Genomic DNA, 14,444 nt, shown 5'->3' with positions numbered 1-14,444 from the left:
TGTGCCTGTGTTCATAGATTGTTTGTCACTCACGGGGGTTGTGGTGGTGGTGGGGGCCTCCACATGACAAGATTCCTGCCCCTGGTGACTACACAGCGCTTGTGCCTGGGTGCCTGGCGGGGTGCTTGGTGGGATGTGGCGGTCTGTGTGTGTCTAGAGTGTCTATGTAGGCGTATTTGTGCAATGTTTGTGTGTGTGTGTGGGTAGGACCTGCCTCAGTACTGAAGGATTGTCTCTCTCTGTTCCCACCCCCCCATCTCCTTTCCCCATGTACTCCACTCTTCTCCCTCACCAGCAACCAGTGTGAGAAGGCACAAGGGCCAGTCTTTAACCGGACAAACCGTGAGCCATTAGATCTCATTACCGGTGTACAGGATATTACAGAAAGCACCTGCAACATATCCCACTAGTATTGGTTAGTCAACCACTTACTGTCAGCACGAACAAATCACCTTACTTCACTTTTTTCCCCTTGAAAGTTTTTAATTAGTGGTTGACAAATGCTTTTTCATGCAAAAAAAAGAATATACATCAGCAATAACAGATAAATAGGTCAACATTGTCTTTTTCTTCAGCCTTAATCTAGGAATGTCAAAAAACACAGGGAACATGCAACTAACCAATTTGTACCAACCACACACCAGTCCTGTACTGTCGTTTTGACAGAAGTGACATTTTTCCCACTGCTCAGAACAGAAATCCGCTGATATTTTTATTCATGGCCACGCGTGGACTTGTAATGATCAGCTCTGGCCGATGTGCTTACTGAGCAGCCCTGCCTGCAGCCCTGGGAGAACAGAACAAACAAGCAGCGGAGGCCAACAACCCAAACTCCTTATTAAACACCATCAGGCTTCCTAACGAAAGCAACTCCTAGAAATTCAGGGCAAAAACCCCCTCAAGGACACCTTTAGCACACTACGCCTGCAATAATGAACAGTGAGGAGGAGAGGGTTATTTGACCTAGTCTTTCCCGTGTAACCATTTAAATGTTGGTGATTTTACATGTTTAGCTGCGCACTCGACCAATTGGAACTAAAACACAAAATAATTCTTAAAAAAAATACTTTCAAAACGAAATTCAAAGAACAATCTTTTATAATAATAATCCTTACATTTGATATAGCACCTTATTATGTCTTTTAGACGTCTCAAAGCGCTTCACAGAATGGATTATAAAGTGAATTGACTGTGTATATTGTGGGCGAATCCTTGAAGAGTTACACTGCAGTGTGAGACAGCAGAGTTGCAAAATATTAGTAGTGCTCCACACAAATGTGTATTTCTCTGCAATACTTACACACAACGTGCCTAAAAGCTGCAGTTACACTGCAGTCATGTCAGCGGGGCTCAGTTGACAGAATCTCCCATCTGGGTCAGAGAATGTGGGTCTAAGCCAACAAGTTGTTGTGGTTGACTCTTGTCTATTTGTTCAGGTGCACATTAAAGACGTCATGTATGGCACTAACCATCAATACTACTGAACAAAACCAGTTATTCACTTTTGTGGCACATTGCTGTGGACAAATTGGCTGCCCATTTCACTCACAGAATACACAGTCACTAAACATCACAGAAATACTCGCTGAAGCGACTGAGATGTTTTGATGTTACATCAAATGCGAGCATCGTTATTAGAGAGTGGAGTCAACGTAACACCAAATATCGCACTGAATCAGCCCCCAAACTGCAGTAAACCTCTCCCAGCCATGCGCTTGCTGGCTTGCTACTGTTAGTGTTCTGTACCTATAACAGACGAGGAAGGAAGGAAGGCAAAGTCATTTTGACACAACACACTCTCCCGATCTTTGCAATACTAAAATATAGCATAAATATCCCCGAGCTGGTAGGAGACAGGCTTAGATTCCTTGTTTGATTTCCATCCCTGTGGAAACCCGACACCTTTGTGCCTCCAAGGACTTGCCCTGCTGCTGTGGCTGACAGGCCCTGTATACCGCAGTGGTTTCAAAAATCAAAACATTTGACTGAACTAAAGTGTGAAGCAGCTTAGCATTTTCATACAACGCCTCCCCCTGTTGTGTGCTTACGAGGATTTGGGAGGAAAAGTCTAAGTAAATAAACCTTCACTCAAGGAATATATAATCGCTCGGCGTTCCGGAGTGCTGGATCAAGCTCGACCCAGAACCATTTGGAGCACAGTTGTGTTAGCTGCGGGGTTGCACGGTAGCTATAACGCACGGCTCGTTTTCAGAATGTCGGCAGAAATGAACACCGCCAATCTTTGCATCGATTGTAACCTAAGATCAACTGAACCGACTGAGTTCAGTTACTGAATGTGCTAGAAATTCATTTATTAATTAATACAATTAAAAAGACAATAAAAAGGGTATTTCTGAAAGCTGTTATTATTATTAATTAATAATCCTTGCATTTGTTATAACTCCTTATCACATCTTTCAGACATTTCAAAGCGCTTCACAGAATACACTGTAAAATGAATTGACTGTATATTTGTGGGCGAAATGCAGCCAATTGCACACAGCAGCATCTGACAAACAGTCGTGGAATGAGTGACCAAAGCTACAAAGGGATATCTGTCAATTGAAACAGATATCGGGAGGTGCTAAAATGTCTCAATGGTTTTCACTGCAAATTAACATCAGGAAAATAATTTGGTTGGCAGGCGAGTGAGACTTTACTTTTCAACAACTCACCTAAGATTAACTAAATATTTCAAGAACTCTTAACATGAAACTACAAATCAGAGGAAATTAATTCTGAGGAGGAATAAAATATTCCTTTGGAGTAGATATGGAGCGCCTGGCCCTACAGAACCACACACGGGTGATCTGATAAAATCTGAGGATCATATCAGCAGTGAGGTCTCTCCTGAACCCCAGGCATATCTCATCCCCTCACTGTGACAGGTCTGCCTTAACCTCAACTTGACTGGACATCACTGACTGCAATATTGCTGGGCACAATTACTGATGGAAGCAGGCAGGCAACACTTGTAGTTTTCACAAAGCGTCTGGTAATTGTATATGTGTTTAAAACAAATATACATTTATATTATTATTATTATATATGGACCAAGCACAATGGTTAGCTTTGAGTCTATGGGATATCTGTAAAGTGGCTTCTTAAATGCCAGGAAAATCACCCATAGTTGTCCCCGAAAGGCCTTACTGGAAGCTGACATATATTCTTTTTGAAAAAGGATGTTTCATTTTCAAAGTGGTATTGACATTCAGATAATGAGTGTGGCAGGCCTACAGAAGGTCATAGTTTCAGCTGTGCGCGGGTGTGTAAATGTGCAAGTGTGTGTGTGCGAGTACATTAGTACACGAGTGTGTAATGTGTGAGTGTGTAATGTGCGAGTGTGTACGTGTGCAAAAGTGGGTACTGGTGTGCAAGCGTGTACATGTGTGCAACTGCGCAAATGTGTGCGCGTGTGCAAGTGTGTGCAAGTCTGTCAGTGTGCTTGCACTTGGGTGCTGAAATTAAGTAAAAACAGAATAGGCTTTCTTCGTGTTGCTGAATCCAAACAAACGAGTCCTCTGACATTTGAGCTGTAAATCGGAGTTGCCCGGTGATAGAATTTAAAAGAATGCAAAAACAGCAGCAGGAACATTTCAGCTTTTTGTTGCTTTGCCCCCAACGCCCCACCAGCCTCAGTCCCACAGCACCAACCCCCCACCCCTCACACACAGACACACACACACCCTTTAGACAAACTGACATGTAATGTAGGAGAGCATGGAATGTAGGAGAGCTTTCAGAAGGCTCAGTTACAGGAAGCTGATTAAGAATGTTCAACCAACTGCAGACCTTTACAGCAAAAATAAATAGACTTTATGCAAATGTGTTTGTCACTTTGACAGCATGTCTCAATTAAGGCATCTCACTGCTGTTGGTTAGATCTTCTTCTGCGGTTGTATCACCAAACCTAATGTATCAGAGAAGCACGGGACCTGACCCTAATCCACATGCATTTTTAAACTTCTGTAGTGCCTGTGCATGCTGAGATGGCGCTGGCAGATGTTTTAAGCAGTTGACAAATGATGAAAAAAAACACAGCCTCGTCTCATCATCTGCATAAGGAAAGCTTTAAAATATTATAACGGCTGGTTTCGGCTGCTAATAAACTATGCAATTCAAAACTAGAATAATATTCTGTGACTGGGATTTCTTTTCCAGCTGCTTCCAAACCTAATGCCATTTACACAATTTCATTTACGTTTTATTAAGTTGCAACATCGCTAATATCTGTGGATTTCAACAAACATAACTTCACACCAGCTTTCAGAAAGAGTTTCCCCACTAACACTGAACTTTTATATGCAACTCACATTAGATATATTTATTTTTACGGCAGTCAGCAAAATTAAACAATTAACACATTTTAAGGGGAAAGTCACTCTCTCTCTTTGTCTCTTTCTCCTGAGACTCTCCGTTCCTCATCGATTCTCATGCATGTGCTCCTCGAAATCTTTATGTCACATGTCTGTGTTCCCCTTCTGCACATGTCTCTCCCCTCCCCCCATCACACACACATTCTCTTATGTGGAATAATCTTACTAACACTCGCTTTTTATTCTCAACACTCTCCTCCTCTCTAAAAAATAATAAAATACAGTTTTGCTTTATGGATCTGGCACGGATCGTTAAAATAGCCCAGCAACAATTTTTAAAATTGCTTATTAAATACCATCAATGGGAGTCAGCTCCCCCCACCCCCAACGTAACACTGAATTCTAGACTCTTGCAAGAAAGGAAACAAATTGTGGAGTCCTGTAAGGTAAAGGGTAGAGCAGTGGCCTTGCAAGCAGCAAGGCAAAACGGGCAGGGCAAAACATTAGACACGTTTCCTTACTCCACACATCTTTTTTTACCTAGCAGTAAGTCGGAACCCGCTTGTTAGTCAATTGGCGGATCACTTTCCAGGGGTAATAAACCCTTCAAAAAATAAATAAATAATTTGGTCACTCAATCCACGACTGTCTGAGGAACACCGCTGTGCACGATTGGCTGCCACATTAAACCCACAAAATATACGGTCACTACACTTTACAGTATATTCTGCGAAATGCTTTGATATGTTATATGTCCGATAGAAGGATTATTAGTCTAATAAAGTGATTGTGTACCTGTCCAAAGTGCACGGTGATGGGCCGTCGCTCCCCTCGCTCCTTCCCCTCTCGCTTCTCTGGCAGAGGTGAGGCCACGCTCCTCTGCTGGCTGCTGTCCTCTGTTGCTGCCGTGTAGCCGTTCTCTGCCATCTCCTGTACGGTAGGAAAAGATGATTTGTGCGGCCGGGAACATTCCTGATTCAGGGTTAGGGGCACAGAGGGAAAACTACAGGATAAGGCTCTCTAAGCAATTCAATTTCAGGAAAACACAAAACAAAAAAAGTACAAGAAAATCAAAGTCAGTGACATAGTGATCACCTAAGGTAGACAGTCATTATTTTATTACACCTCCTGCTGCTGCTGCTGCGTAACATCATAGAGCGCGAGGCAGGAAGAATAATTCATTAATCAATGATTAGCGTTTCTCACTGCAACCCAGAAGCTCAATGAATAGGCAGCATTCAATGTGCCCCAGCCAGCTTTAACCAGACCGGCACTACTGCAAATACAGTAACTGCTACAGCAACAACAACAAATTACATTTATACAGCGCCTTTCACATCGAGAGGATGTCCCAAGGCGTTGGACAGTCAGGAATTTTGACCCGAACTGGGGGTTGGGATCAGGAGGAATGCAGGGCAGAGAGGGTGGAAGACAGGGAAAGTAGTGGTAGGAGGGTGATCAAAGACGCAGTCAAAAAAGAGGGTCTTGTGACGTGCCTTGAAGGAGACAAGGAAGGGAGTGAGGCAAAGGGACTGTGGGATGGAGTTCCAAAGTGTAGGGCAGAGAAGCTGAAGGCCCAAACATCGATGGTGGGGCAGGGTGGGCAGGGGATGTGACGCAATCATACAAGGAAATTAAGATGTTGACAACATCCAGCTGACAAACTGTTACACAACTTCACCTTTTAATGCTCAGCTTGCAATGGGATTGCTCACAAGATCGTAAGAAAGGTTAGGATGAAGATGGCTCTTTGGCCCATTGACCTCATTCCTCTAGAATCATCACCATCTTCCCAGCATAACATCAAGTGTTTTTTCTTAAATGAGTCCAAAGCCACAACAACCTTTGGCGCTAACCCCACACAACATAATAAAATACTTCCTGTTCTGGGTTTCACAATCTCTTTGAGCATCTTCTCATGATATATGTTGTACAATCAAAATCAGATGGCCTCTGAATTGGTTGATTTAAAAAGTCCTTGATTTCAAACCAGGTTGATCCACTTGGCTCTGGATATCTTTTGTGGGCAATAAAATAAACAAAATTTAAAAGAAGTATGAAACCTGCATCCTTCGTTCCCCCACGGTCACCACACCAAAAAAAAAGTCTTCAAATGTGAGACATCTACATTAACAATATGACATTATGTTTCGATGGAGTGCTCCTCAAAGGGCCATTAAACTCAACGTTGTGCTTTACTTATCCAGGCAGATTTGAGACTGAAGTATGGATGGAAACAATGCAGGTTTTGGGGTTAATAGGACCTGATATAGTTCCCAGGACACGGTCTGTGTTAATGCATTTTGAAGTATGGCTGTAATAGGATTTCAACAGTCTCATATCGATCAGATAATGCATCCACTGGCTGAGTATTTAATGCAAAAACCTTCAAAGGCAAAAAAAAAAACTACCTTTTGCTTCAAGCGATTTTTCACCTCCTTTATTCCCATTTTCGCGTGATCTTTCGCCTAGAATTGAAGAGCAAGATTCGATTTAAAACTTTCTTTGTGGTATTTTCACCCGTCACCCCTAGCAACAGTTTGGGCTTTTAAGCAGTTCTATCTTTGTCACTTTGCAACAACCCTGAAGTAAGAGGAGAAAATTTGAGGCACAAACAGCGGTAAACTTTGAAGCACAGTTGTTCAGTTCATCATTTCTCCAGAGGTTATTGTGAAGTTAATGTTTTGAAACTTTGTGTTCTACAAGTCGTCTTCTATTCCTTCATCCCATGTCATCCCAGAACCCAACAATGTACATTTATATAGAAACTTTCACAAAGGATCAACGTCTCATAGAATCATACAGCAGAGAAGGAGGCCATTTGGCCCATCGTGTCGGTGCAGCTCTTTGTAAAAAGCTTCCAAATCAACCCCACTCCCCCCGCTCTCTCCCCATAGCCCTGATCAACCCCACTCCCCCGCTCTCTCCCCATAGCCCTGATCAACCCCACTCCCCCACTCTCTCCCCATAGCCCTGATCAACCCCACTTCCCCACTCTCTCCCCATAGCCCTGATCAACCCCACTCCCCGCTCTCTCCCCATAGCCCTGATCAACCCCACTCCCCCACTCTCTCCCCATAGCCCTGATCAACCCCACTCCCCCCATAGCCCTGATCAACCCCACTCCCCCGCTCTCTCCCCATAGCCCTGATCAACCCCACTTCTCCTCTCTCTCCCCATAGCCCCGATCAACCCCACTCCCCGCGCTCTCCACCAGCCTTTCAGGCAATGCATTCCAGATCCCAACAACTCTCTGTGTGGAAACATTTCTCCTCCCCTCCCCTCTGTTTCTTTTAACAACTATTTTAAATCGGTGTCCTCAGGTTACCGACCCACCCGCCAGTGGGAATAGTTTCTCCTGTTCACCCTGTAGCTGAGGCCTAACAAGTGTTTTATATAAAGGTTTATCATAACTTCCTGACTTTTGTATTCTTTGCCCCTATTTATAAAGCCTTGTATCCCATATGATTTTTTAACAGCTTTATCTGCCTGTCCGGCCACCTTCAAAGATTTACTATATGACCCCCAGGTCTCTCTGTCCCTTCACCCCCTTTAAGATTGTACCATCAGCGTATATTGCCTCTCCTCATTCTTATCCCAAAATTCATCACTTTGCATTTCTCCACATTAAACTTCATCTGCCCCGTGTCTGCCCGTGTTACCAGTCTGTCTATGTCCATTTACAGTCTGTTACTATCCTCCTCACTGTTCACTACTTTTCCAGCTTAGTATCATCTGCAAACTTGGAAATTGTACTCCCTATACCCAAGTCCAGGTCATTTATACAGATCAAAAACAGCAATGGCCCCAATACCAACCCCGGGGGGACACCACTGCAAACTTCCCTCCAGTCAGAAAAACACCCGTTCACCATCACTCTCTGCTTTCTGTCTCCCAGTCAGTTCTGTATCTGCTGCCACTGTCCCTTTAATACCGTGGGCTTCTATTTTGCTTACAAGTCTCTTACGTGGCACTTCATCAAATGCCTTTTGAAAATCCATATAAACTACAACAACTGCACAACCTTCATCCACCCTCTCCGTTACTTCATCAAAAAACTCTATGAGGTCTCAAAGCGATTCACAAAACCATTCTGTTCACCATCACGGTGAATGCAAACCTATGTGGTGTAACTGCACACATGGCAAAGTGTGGATTACGCTGCTGTTTAAACAATGCGTTTATGGGGCCTTCCAATGTTTCAGAGCTTTCCCACATAGCTGATGGGCAGAGAAACCTGCTGTTAGTAACGCGTTGTCTTGCTATACCCTTTTCAGACACTTTCTAGCTGCTTACACACCCCATCAGAAGCAGCCACACATCTCAGTCCCTCAGCAATATTCAAGAGGGGAATCTGTTTACTGCTACACCCTGAACAATTCCTCAAACTCCACTTCAACCTCATGGGTTCACTTGTGCTAGATGCCAGAATTAATATTTCATTGGAAGAAAAATAAAGCTTTTTAGATGGTTAATAAACATCTCGACTCACAAACTTGTAGACGGTCTTCATGGCAGGGTTTGCTTTGGTCTTCATGGTGTTTAGGATAGCCCCACTTCCTTTCTGTTGAGAGAACTGGGCGTTAATCCCTGCATGTGTTAGCACAGAGGCCGCGATTACAGGGGCTTGTAGAATAACACAAAGAAAACAACACATTTTATTTACAAACTAAACAAATGGCAACATTATAAAATATTATACAGGACAGATTATATCAATACAAGTATCTCAATAACTCCTAAAGGAAATCAATGCTTTCTCTCGGATTTCAGCCCCTCAACTAATAATTCATAATAACCTTCACCTTCCATCCGGGCCTGGGCAACATCTCAGTGACCACTGTTCAAATTTTAAGCGCCTCAGGGTATTTATGCAAAGAGGGAAAACAAGAAAGGGTGAAATAGGAACATAGGAACTGGAGGAGGCCATTCAGCCCCTGAAGCCTGTTCCGCGATTCTATTAGAACATGGCTGATCTGTACCTCAACTCCAATTACCCGCCTTGGCCCCATATGTTCATTGTTTTTTTTAAGTCAATCGCTGTGATGACCACCTCATCTTCAGCTCATTCTCAGGGAGAGAAGGTGTCCATTTATTAAGGCTTTGCTACTATCAGCACAGTCCACTCACCTTCACTGTGAGCAGCCACTGGTGATAGGATTTGTCACTTCCTACACACAAGAAAGAAGACTTTTTATTTGCAAAATCAAACAGCAATATTTAGGTTGAAGTGTTCCTTACTAACAGATCCTACAAGACAGGTAGATAAGCATCTCACTCCCCACACAGGGAGCAGTGTGGCCTGGGTGGAGTTTTGAGGGTAAGGACATGCAGGGATGTAACGTGTTGTCAGTGTTTTAGCCAAATGTGTGAGGCCAAGGGAAATGAAGTCATTGGCAGCAGCAAAACACTAAAATCCTGTGAAGCGCTTTGTGATGTCTCAACGACGTGTCAAGACACAAGAGCAAACGCAATGCTTCATCATCATCTCAGACCAAGCATATTAGACTTCTCAAAACAATAATCCTCCCGTCTGACACAGCGCCTTTCACATTGGGAGGACGTCTCAAAGGGCTTCCCAGGATTCAGTGTAAAGCGGAGTGACTTGTGTGCTGTGTGCAGTGAGATGACAGCTAACGGGGAAGCACAATCACTGCTACTTCACAGAATTATACAGCACAGAAGGAAGCCATTTGGCCCATCATGTCTGTGCCGGCTCTTTGAAAAGAGCTTCCAATTCAAACCCACTCCCCCACTCTCTCCCCATAGCCCTGATCAACCCCACTCCCCCGCTCTCTCCCCATAGCCCTGATCAACCCTACTCCCTCCCCACAGACCTGCAAACTTGTCCTCCCCAAATAATTATCTACTCTCTTAAAAGCTGTTATTGAATCGGCTTCCACCAGCCTTTCAGGCAATGCATTCCAGATCCCAACAACTCACTGCGTGAAAAAAAATTCTGTTCACCTCCCTTCTATTTCTTTGAACAACTATTTTAAATCAGTGTCCTCGGATTACTGACCCACTCGCCAGTGGGAATAGTTTCTGGTACCATCCTGGTAAATCTCCTTTGCATCCTCTCCAATGCCTTGACATCCTTCCTAAAGTGTAGTGCCCAGAACTGAACAGTCTGTAGCTGAGGCCTAACCAGTGTTTTATATAAAGGTTCATCATAACTTCCTGACTTTTGTATTCTATGCCCCTATTTATAAAGTCTTGTATCCCGTATGCTTTATTAACAGCTTTATCTACCTGTCCGGCCACCTTCAAAGATTTACTTACATAAACCCCAGGTCTCTCTGTTCCTTCACTCTCTTTAAGATTGTACCATCAGCTTATATTACCTCTCTTAATTCTTCCTCACAAAATTCATCACTTTGCATTTCAGAAAAACAACAGTTCACCACCACTCTCTGCTCTCTGTCTCCCAGTCAGTTCTGTATCTGCTGCCACTGTCCCTTTAATACCGTGGGCTTCTATTTTGCTTACAAGTCTCTTATGTGGCACTTCATCAAACACCTTTTGAAAATCCATATAAACTACAACAACTGCACAACCTTCATCCACCCTCTCCGTTACTTCATCAAAAAACTCTATGAGGTCTCAAAGTGATTCACAAAACCATTCTGTTCACCATCACGGTGAATGCAAACCTATGTGGTGTAACTGCACACATGGCAAAGTGTGGATTACGCTGCTGTTTAAACAATGCGTTTATGGGGCCTTCCAATGTTTCAGAGCTTTCCCACATAGCTGATGGGCAGAGAAACCTGCTGTTAGTTGTCTTGCTATACTCTTCTTCATCAAAAAACGCTATCAGCTTTGTTAGACACAATTTCCTTTTAACAAACCCATGTTGGCTGTCCTTTATTTACCCATATTATTCTAAGTGAAAATTTATTTTGTCCTGAATTATAATCTCTAAAAGTTTCCCCAATACTGACGTTAGGCTCACTGGCCTGTAATTCCCGGGTTTATCCTTCTGCTCCTTTTTGTGCAGGGGAGTAATATTTGGAAACCTCCAGTCCTCTGGCATCACCCTGGTGTCCAAGGAGGATTGAAAGATTGTGGCCAGAGTCTCCATTAAATCCACCCTTACTTCCCTCAGTAACCTGGGATGCATCCCGTCTGGACCAGGTGACTTATCTACCTTGAGCACAAGATAACTTATTCTTTATCTTATCCAATTTCTCTACTCTTTCCTCCGATACTGTGGCATTGGCTGCATCCTCTTCTTTTGTGAAGACAGATGCAAAGTACTCATTCAGTACATCAGCCGTGCCCTCTGCCTCCACAAGACGATTTCCTCTTTGGTCCCTAATTGGACCCCCCCCACCTTTGACTAACCTTTTATTCTTGATATGCTTATAAAATACCTTACGGTTCCCTTTTATGTTACCCACTAATCTTTTCTCATACAATCTCTTTGCCCCTCCTATTTCCTTTTTCACTTCTCCTCTGTACTTTCTATATTCTATTTGATTATCTTCTGTATTTTGGACCTGACATTTATCATAAACTTTCTCTTTCTGTTTTATTTTAATCCCAATTTCCTTAGTCATCCAGGGAGGTTTGGATGCCCTACATTTCCCCTTTGTGGGAATGTATTTATTCTGTCCCCGAACTATCTCCTCCTTGAAAGTTTTCCATTGCTCGTTAGCTGTTCTACCTGCCAATCTTTCTTTCCAGTCCATCTTGGCCAGGTCCCTTTGAAATATAATATACACCTACTAGAGTAACAGCTCCTTTTCTGCTCCTTAACTCTAACCAAATAGATTCTGTTTTTGGACCCTCTAGCACATCATCTCTTTCCGTGTCTTTAATCAATATTGTCACCCCCCCACCCACCTCCTTTTTTTCCTTCCCTATCCCTCCTGAATACATTGTAGCCAGGAATATTCAGCTCCCATTCCTGCCCTTGTTGGCAATTCTTGAGGCACGGGCACTTCGTATAACCCTGGAGCTCCGCCAGGAACCAGTCAGGTTGTTGTGTCTGGAACAGATCAATTGACACCCGTCGCAGTGTGAAGACGGCGGGTGTGAATCAAACAAAGCTTTGCTCCTTTTCCAATGGCTCTCGGCCAGTCCAGCCGTCAGCCAAGGAACTTTCATGGGCTGCTTTTTAAATTAAAAAAATGCTTCCCTCTCGTCTCAAGCTTTCATTACAATCTTACTTAGTCTTTGCTGGGTTCTGATCTTAATTTCATCCAGTCTTTCCTGTTTTTGTTGTCAAAAATAATTTAATTCGATTTTAATTAATTAATTTTCCCAGCCCAGGTTCCAAGTAATAAATCGTTCCCTGTCGTATCTAAAACCACACTAAACTGGACCCGAAAGTACAAACATCCAATCAGTCTAACATAGACTAATGTTGCTTACACACACACACACACACAAAATTCATTTAAGATCAGTTATAACTGAACTTTCCAGGCAGAGGGCGAAACCTTGGGCAAGTTTCCTTACTCCACACAGAGCCTAATAATAATCCCTCCAAAACTAAAAACAATAATAAATTGGTCATTTTCAATCTACGACTGTTTGTGGGACATTGCTGTGCGCAATTGGCTGCCGCGTTTGCCCACAAATATACAGTCAATTCACTTTACAGTGTACTCTGTGAAGCGCTTTGGGACGTCCTCCCGACGTGAAAAGCGCTATATCAAATGCAAGGATTATTATTATTATTATTATTAACTTCTTTTTCAATAAAAACTCTTAAAATGAGATCTTTCCATGTAAATGTTAAATCAAGTCAAATTTGAGATCCTACAATGATGTAAAGAAGAACCATTGAAGGTGTCTTATCTGTTCTTGGTTTTGATCATAGGTTTCATTCTCTCACAAGCTGTGCTCCCTCGGCCTTTGTTCTGCTCTTTTGAACATTTGTAGCATTTACTTCTGTCACTTTTTAAAAAATAGACGTTGCCATGATTCAGATCCTAGTTTCCTTGCTGTTGTGTTCTGCCCCTGCTCTCACTTCCTCCTCTGCACTTTCACTCTCCTCTGGTGACCGTTTGCCTCTGTCTTGCGTTTCACTGCTGTCTCCTCAGTAGCTTCCCCCTCTCTATCACAGCTTTGATTTGTCTCGTTGCTGCTCCTCTGTGTCAGTTTTTACTCTGTACTCCTGTGCTACTTCACCATATCTCCATCATGTGGTTTAAGGACAGGCGTGCAGCAGAACATGGATCAGAACATGGACACGCACAGCTTGGACACACAAAGGGAAAAATTGTAACATGAATACAGAATTGCACAACTTAAATTCATCAGTATGAAAGTACATGGCAAACGTGTAATAACTGGTCATTTGAGATTCAAGTGAATCCATCACACAAATACCTGCTCCCGCTTGAAAAGGACAGGAAACAGAGGGGCTCAGAATAAAATAACATTTGTGTATCATAGAAAAATAGAAACAGGAGTAGGCTATGCAGCCCGTTCTGCCATTTTATAAGATCATCAGCAAGTAATTCAATGAGAAAAATCCAGCACCCAGTGCACGATTACAGTGAGATTGGTTCATTATCAAGTCCTTACCACCTGCATATTCACTATTGTTTATCTCTTCTTCAAACTCATCACTGAACCCTTTTCCTGAATTCAAGAGATCTAGTCGCCCATCAATGAACTGGAAAACAAAAGCATTTTTGTTAAGAATAAATAGAAAAGAGGGTCGGTCCGGGTGAGCTATTAAACCGCCCTGGCACCAGCACAGGGCAAGCACATCATTGTATGAACACCACTTGAGCCCTGTTATAACACTGCTGATACATTTGAGATGATTAATAGAACCCAAGGCTTGAACATCACTGAATGAATGAAGGACAAACCACTACTCTAAATGCTATATTTTTATCATTGACTTGACGGGCCCAAAGAGGTGAGCTGTAACCCATTTCATTGCTCAGAACTACACCAAGCTTATTATCAGGGGAGCGGGATGCCATTAGATCATAGCCAGACATTGATTGAATGCAATGAATTATACCTTGTTCATACCTTCATCGCCTCCAGGCTCGACTACGCAAATGCCCTGCTTGTCGGCCTTCCCAACTCCTTCCTCCACAGGCTGCAGATAATTCAGAGCTCTGCAGCCTGTGGCCTCTCCCGCACCAAACTCCGTGA

At 43.0% G+C, this 14,444-nt stretch overlaps 1 protein-coding gene across 3 annotated transcripts in view; it reads right to left on the bottom strand.

The window, feature by feature from the left end:
- LOC103188887 (DENN domain-containing protein 1A) overlaps positions 1-14,444 on the bottom strand; it is a 197,697-nt gene that overhangs the window by 22,081 nt on the left and 161,172 nt on the right. For all 3 annotated transcript variants that reach the window (XM_007909051.2, XM_042337821.1, XM_042337822.1), the window contains exons 15-19: positions 13,857-13,947; positions 9,447-9,487; positions 8,809-8,880; positions 6,728-6,784; positions 5,112-5,246 (exon numbers count right to left, since the gene is read on the bottom strand). In XM_007909051.2, the coding sequence (XP_007907242.2) occupies positions 5,112-5,246; positions 6,728-6,784; positions 8,809-8,880; positions 9,447-9,487; positions 13,857-13,947 (396 nt within the window). The remainder of the gene's footprint in view (positions 1-5,111; positions 5,247-6,727; positions 6,785-8,808; positions 8,881-9,446; positions 9,488-13,856; positions 13,948-14,444) is intronic.

The sequence above is a fragment of the Callorhinchus milii genome, unplaced genomic scaffold (genome assembly GCF_018977255.1).
Source record: "Callorhinchus milii isolate IMCB2004 unplaced genomic scaffold, IMCB_Cmil_1.0 Scaffold8, whole genome shotgun sequence".
NCBI classification, from domain to species: domain Eukaryota; kingdom Metazoa; phylum Chordata; class Chondrichthyes; order Chimaeriformes; family Callorhinchidae; genus Callorhinchus; species Callorhinchus milii.
The sequence above is the reverse complement of the archived record's forward strand: the minus strand, read 5'-3'. Positions and strand labels throughout refer to the sequence as shown.